The sequence below is a fragment of the Malurus melanocephalus genome, unplaced genomic scaffold (genome assembly GCF_030028575.1).
Source record: "Malurus melanocephalus ecotype Western Australia unplaced genomic scaffold, MMel_1.1 scaffold_137, whole genome shotgun sequence".
NCBI lineage: Eukaryota > Metazoa > Chordata > Aves > Passeriformes > Maluridae > Malurus > Malurus melanocephalus.
In genome coordinates, this window is record NW_026623369.1 from 203,713 (window position 1) to 210,740 (window position 7,028).

Sequence of the window (7,028 nt, forward strand, 5' to 3'; positions counted from 1 at the left end):
ATGATGGGCACCAGAGGGCAAGTTTGGGTGTACTCAGATTACCGGGGGATAGTTCAGAGGAGAGACACCTTGAAAGGTCAATGTCAGGAATGCAGCGTGCTAATGATGCTAATGATACAAACAACACCCGAGACAGGGCTTGATTTGGTGAAGCACTTGTRGACATGTGGTGCTGGAAGCACCTGAGCTGCTGTATTCATTTCAGCCAGGTGACCTGCATATCTCACCGGGCAGGAGCTCCAAGCATTGCACARTCACAGAGCTGATGTTCCTTGGCATTTATCCACACTCTTTGAATGCACAGATTAGTGCATCTTCCTCTTATAAAACTGCCTTCTGCTGGTGATCATTCTCCTGATTCCAGACAACTCTGATTCATGGCATAAGAAAAGCTTTCCCAAAGGAYTCAATAGCTTTTTTCCCAAAACACACACATCATCTGCACATATTGTGTGTATCTCATCTTACRCTAAAAAATTAACAAATCACTTCTGGGCCCCTATTCTCTCATATCCAGAAAGAAAATACTGYCTGAGAAAAAAGTATTAAGCTTGCCTTTTTTTTTTCTTTTGCGTGAAAGGGCATAATTTATTATTTGGCTTATGATCACTGATAAAGGTCCAGAAAAATGCAAATCTTACTGTTTTGATATCTTACACTAATTGTAAGTGATCATGTCATAGGTCCTTTTAGCACCAGAGACATCATTCTGGTATAGTAATCCCTTCAGAGAATTCCTTCCAACAAATATAGAAGACTGTCATCATGATGAGAAAAAGCCTTTCCCCTAAAAGTGTTTATCAKCCAAGAATAAATAGCAATGAAAATAATGGCTTTTTGAGACTTTAGAAGTAATAATCTATTTATCAGCAAGTTATTGCCATGRGCATTGTACATAAGCCACTTACCCTTTCCAGTGTATTACAGTCATCTGAATGTCAATTTAAAAAAAAGAAAAAAAGAAGAAGATGAAGTTATAACGCTGTATCGACAGACAGCTGTCCTAGTGGGCACTGGGAGCACAGAATGACTCGCATTGCTGAGCAGTGCAGTCATTGCCAAAGGAATGATGAGCTCACATTTCATTCCGATTCCCATACTGGTGTGGTCAGACTGCGGGGCTCTCACCCTTCCAGCCCAACTGACGCCCCTTCCCTGCCTGGACACCAGATCTGGCTCGTTAACGTGTCTGGAATGAGCGTGAAGCACCTCTCAGCTGGCAGGCGCAAGAGGCATACTTGGATTCCCAGGTTGGAAGATTATCTCATTCAAGCACCGTTCTCCCAAAGATATATAAATGCAGTGAGCGTGGAGGTCCCYGCAGAGCTGGCCTGAGCCCTGGGAGCTTTCAGCCATACAGGAGCACAGCCCTCCAACGCCAGCAAACATGACCATGATGATGAAAGTAGAAGAGCTGGTAGGTGCAACCTTCTCTCATTTACTCACAATTACTTTTCTTTCTAGATTGTCATTAGACCAGGCAGAGAAAGATGACTTTTGTGGATCATGAATTTAGCAGGTTACCAGCGCTGCTGTGCTCTAGGTGCAAGACCTTATACCCTGTTTGTTACCCTATTACATTTTCATTTTAACTTTTCCTTGGGAAAGGGTCTCACCATAGATACAACTACACAGTTGGTTGGATTTGGCATCACAGCACAGTTCACTAGGAAAAGACCAGCCAATGTGTAGCTATTTATTTGACTTTGTGCTTGATTTTAATTTATGTTTTTTAGAAGCCAGTAATCTTATTACCACACTGAGTAATTTCAATCTAATAAGGGACTGGGACAACATATTAATGCAGGGAAATGGAAGTATTTTATAATATTAAATGAAAAGCTTAATAATAGTATTGTTTTCTAATACTAAAAAACAGTTCCCACAGCCACTGCTATTCATGATGTTTAAGAGTCTTTGAAAAATAATGTCTAGACCACGAGTAATGGGACATTCCTCTGCAGGATTCTGCATAAGAATGTCTGATCTGATTGAGAAACTGGGAAAACAGGAATGAATCAGTAAAACACTGCTTTTATTTTCCCACATGGCTACGTTAAGATACAACTGCCTAACTACTTAATGCTTTCTTAAATTCTTTGGCAAGGCCCTGACAGTTTCTTCTGTATTAGACCCTACAATGAATACAATTTTACAAGGTAATCAGAAAGACAGTCTAGACCACATGAAGATACTGAACTACTTTCAAAATACACAACATGTTAAGTTTAACAAGTTATCTCTTTGGAAACACTTAATTGGGCATCAGAAATATTTCTGAAAACTGTTGAAAGCTGTGCTGCTGCACCACACCACATAGCCTCTGCCATTCTGCTATAAATGAGACTTTGGTACTGACAGCAATGGATAAAACCAGCCTTGAAATTACTCAGCAACCTGATTTAGCTGTTAGGCACAAGCAGAATGGCCTGTCCTGGCTGTCATACACTCCAAGAGAGGGCAGGAATGAGGTGYAATCAGTCCTAGGTAACCCATGTTTGCATTTCCAGGTTACTGGGAAGAAGGTGGATGATAAAGAGATGGGCAGCTTCCTCCCTGAGGACTTCAAGAATGGAGAGTATGAAGCTGCTGTAAGGTTAGAGAAGCAGGAGGACCTAAAGACGATCCCGGTGCACTCATTGACCCGAGGTGATCTGGCTTATGAGAAGGAGAAAAAACTAGAAGCAGAGGTAGGCTCTTGGATTTTCTGCTTGGATTCTTAGTATTGTGTGTGCTGCAGTCCTTGACACTTTGCCTCTTTCTGAGTTAGAAGTACATGCATGGTGAGCTAGAAAAACCCTTGGGAGACCACCATGAAAGGAGGTTGGTCTAAAGTCCACTGAAGACCACGGAGATCTGTTCACCTCTGTAGCCTGTGGGTACAGGCAGCAGCATTTTGAGGCAGAACCTRAAACATCCCCTATACTGCCTGACTGAACCTGTGAGGGCTCCTGCTGCCCAGGAGTCACCTGCTGCTGGCTGTCAGTGAGAGGGGTGCAATCAGAGCCAGGGAGACACCTTCAGCTTGCACACCTAATCACTGCTACCATAAAGAGCTAACCCACAAAAGATGTAAGAGTGCATTTCTGAAGCCTGATATACCATGGAAATGTTTTTTATCAAAACACAGTATTACGCTTATTAGAACATTTGGGGAAAACAGTTAYAAATGTAACTCATACTAGTCTACAGAAAAGCAGCATTTTCTATTCCTGGAGCACAAAAATTTTCCCTCAATCCCTAAGAATTGATGCTTTTTCCTCCCAAAACAGTATCTKTAATATCTTAAATTTTTTTGTGAATAAGCAATCAACTGGCCTAGAAATTTAAAGTGGTTTGGAAATGATAAAGTTTTACTGTCAGGGGAATAAGACTTTGTTCTAAAAATTGAAGAGTGAGAAAGTCAGTCTCAGAAACATTAGAACAAAAACTACTGCTTTAATTTCAACAGACACATCATTACTTGCTTCAGAGGTTTTTCTGAGTTCCTTCAAAGCAGGTTCCTAAGAATTTTGTGGGTTTCCAGATGATCTGCAGTCAGCATAATTATTTTCCATTAGGCCAATGATCTGCAGATCAAACAACAAATGCAGAGAACAATAAAAAGAAGAGGTGGAAATAACCTAAATAAGAACAGAGTTGACAAAACTGCATACCATATGACAAGGTGTTACCAGTGAATTTACCCTTATTCACACCATGGGACAGAATCTGTTTCTGTATTCACCCTGAGTTACCCTTTGTTTGTGAATCTCCCTTCTGAAGTCAAGGACACCTCATGGGATCTCAGTTCAGGCAACACATTTGCCCTTGGTGACAGCAGTGCCCCACACTGACTTCATATGCAGATACTTTTTATAAGCAGGCTTGGAGAAGTCTTAAACACTCACTAATCTGCCCTATCAAGGACACTGAGGACATTCTTTGTAGTTTACCAAAATATAATGTTTGCTGACTGAAAAGCTAAGATCATTCTAAACCTTGTTCTTCACTCAAGTATATATTTTTAAGCAAAGAGAATTAATTTCCAATAAATCGGGGGCTGCATCATAATAAACAAGTAATTACAGAAAATCTCTTGGTAGAAGTCAGCTAAAACTGCAGGAGCTTCCCAGCTCTCATAAGCTGCAAATGAAGTTTTTTAATTGTTGTGCCATAAGAGACTGCAGTGCTTCTGACTCCAGGTCTAAATTCATGTCATGACATATGGCTCAAAAAGAAGTTAGGAAGAAGCCTAAAGGTATATGAAAAACTACCATGAGGTACAATTTTTCACATAGATAGCAACTTATTCTAATGGTCAATTAGCCCTACCTGCAAATTAAAAAAAAAAAAATAAATAAAAAAGACAATTTATTTCAAAGTTAATCCAGTCTTAACTGRATTCAGCTGAATAGTATCATATTACTGTCCTAGCAGTCTGAAAGGGAGAGGTGGTCACACAGCTCAACTTGCTGCCTTCCTTGATTTGTTTCAGCTGAAGAAGAAGAAACTAGAGGCCAGATCAAAACTTGAAAACTTGGAGGATCTTGAAAGAATTATTCAGCTGAAGAAGAAGAAAAAATGCAAGATAGTGAAAGTGCCTGTTTTAAAGAAACCTGAACCAGAAGTCATTGTAAGTTACTTCAAAGTACCTTATTCTGGGAAAGAGTTAATGAGGGTTTATGCCACACACAGTTATGCTCTCTATATTCTTTCCATCAGACAGGACCTGTGGATATTCCCACATTCTTCAAAGCTGCACTGGAGAATAAGTTGCCAGTAATTGAAAAATACCTCTCAGACAAAGGGGATCCAAATGTCTGTGATAAGGTACAGTCTTYTCCCTAATGCAAAGCCTGCTATAGAAGAGAGCAAAAATAACTTTTATCTTGAGGTTTTGTAGATTCCACCCTTACGAGAGAGAAAAAAAAGGGTCAGGGGGAAGTAAATAAATGCTAGAAGTTTTGTACATCAAGTTTTCTAGTGGCCACTGAGAACCTTCAAARTCATATTACCTAAGAGGTGTCTTTATATTTAAAACAAAGATGTTGGTGCCCAGAAAAACCTGATTTTCCATAACARGTGATCTCCCAATGCTACAGAAAAAGAGATAAGAAATTTGTCTGCAGAACAACAGAAATAAGTGTCTGCCTTTATACTCCATAATGCATAAACCACATTTGCAAAACATATCATAGTATGTTGGATGGGGAACTCAACAGGCATCATTTCAAATCCAGATGCCATACTGCAGACACTTCTCCCATCCTTTAAAATGCTGGGTGRGCAGCTCTCAGCTATCAGGTTGCTATTGAAATTGAGTAGATTTCAGGTCTCAAAAATATTAGCTCAAAAGCAATCAGCATGGAGTATGTATTTGCCATCATCCTAGGGAGGAGGGGAGAAGAGATTTAAAGATATATTTGTGCCATGTGWAATGTCTGACTTTGGTTTGTTTCAATTGCCAGTACAAACGCACTGCACTGCACAGGGCATGCTCTGAAGGACATCTAGAGGTGGTGAAAAAGTTGGTGGAAGCTGGAGCCCAGCTAGAACAGAAAGACATGGTATGCACATCCACTCACACCTCTTTCCAAAAGCTGTTCATTGTTTTGTATGTGCCAGGATGAGCATTTATAGAAATGCTTCTTATAGAGGAGTATTAAAAGGCCTTAAAATGTCTTTTAAGTTTATCCTTAAAATAACATTGTTGMGAAGAGATTTCAGGAGGGAGTGTCTGCCTCCCCGTGCCAAAATGTTTGCTGGAAAACACASAAGTGCTGGCCAGCTGAGTGCCACAAACAAGAAAGCCTAAGGGAGGATAAGAGAGCTGAGGTCAGGCTCCCACTTCAGCCTGCTGGCAGGTGCTGGACATGGTGCTGTCCCATGTGTGGATGCAGGGGCAGCACATTCTCCACCAGGATTTCAAGGCTGTGTTCAGGAGAGCCCCCTGCTCCTCTGGAATGCCAGCCACAAGAGTTCCTGAATATCAACAGCTTTCTGCAGCTGTTACTTTTCTTCTCTCTTGGTCCCTTTGCTCTGCTCTTTGTCCCTTTGCTGAGCAGTTGGCGCTGGCCAGCCTTGCTCATGGGAGGGTGTGAGAAACAGGAGGAACAACAGGCAGAGCGGGACCATCAAGGAACATCCCTCCACTCTCCAGCCAGCTCAGGGCAGAGATACTGAATCTTGAAGAGAGAAAAGATTTTAATTAACTTTGTGGACTTGCATAGCTTGGAGATTAGTTTGTTTACTTTTTAAGGAGAACTGTTCTTCCCCTTGAGCTTCATTTTCTATGCATTTTAGAAACATATTGAATGAAAAATATTAACTAGCAAATGCCAGCCCCATACCTGGATAAAGTTAACATATCTTACAGAAGAGACAAAACACATCCTCTCTCACAGCAGCGTTGCCAAGTTCTCTGTCTTTAGGAGTAATATGCAGTGAGTGTGAAAACTRAGAAATTCACAGTACTGTAGAAATTAGGGCAAAATAAAAGCTAGAAACAACTCAGCGATCATAGTGAAGTGCTCTAGGTTAAACTGCATAAAAATTATTTTGGATTAATTTAGAAATTTGATAAAAGGGTTTTCTTACTATAATGATGCACTAAAATACTTTTTATTTCTTTCTCCTATTGAAGCTTCATTCTACTGCTCTGCACTGGGCATGTCGGGGAGGGAACCTGGACGTTCTGAAATTCTTACTGGACAAAGGGATAAACATAAATGCAAGAGACAAGGTACGTGCTTCTGGAACTCTGCAGTTTTTTCAAATGGAGACGAAAAGCTGACCCTTATTCCTAGTCGATAATTTTAGGCAGCAGTTTTTGAAGCAGTTTTTACCTGTTCCATGCCACTGAGCTCTTCTTTCCCTGCCCCTTCAGCTGCTCAGCACCCCGTTGCACGTGGCTGTGCGAACAGGGCGGTACGACTGCGGGGAGCACCTCATTGCCTGCGAAGCAGATCTGAACGCCAGGGACAGGGTAAGAACCGACACCTCTGACCCGCCAGCTGCCGGGCAGCACCGCGCGTCTGCCCGCATCC

The 7,028-nt window shown here is 41.2% G+C and overlaps 1 protein-coding gene across 1 annotated transcript in view; it reads left to right on the forward strand.

Annotated features, from left to right (window-relative positions):
- The first annotated feature begins 1,115 nt into the window (after nt 1-1,115).
- ANKRD1 (ankyrin repeat domain 1) overlaps nt 1,116-7,028 on the forward strand; it is an 8,704-nt gene continuing 2,791 nt past the window's right edge. Inside the window, exons 1-7 of the mRNA XM_057370940.1 lie at nt 1,116-1,417; nt 2,511-2,690; nt 4,478-4,615; nt 4,705-4,812; nt 5,451-5,549; nt 6,626-6,724; nt 6,869-6,967. Of these exons, the coding sequence (XP_057226923.1) occupies nt 1,388-1,417; nt 2,511-2,690; nt 4,478-4,615; nt 4,705-4,812; nt 5,451-5,549; nt 6,626-6,724; nt 6,869-6,967 (753 nt within the window). The 5' untranslated portion in view covers nt 1,116-1,387. The remainder of the gene's footprint in view (nt 1,418-2,510; nt 2,691-4,477; nt 4,616-4,704; nt 4,813-5,450; nt 5,550-6,625; nt 6,725-6,868; nt 6,968-7,028) is intronic.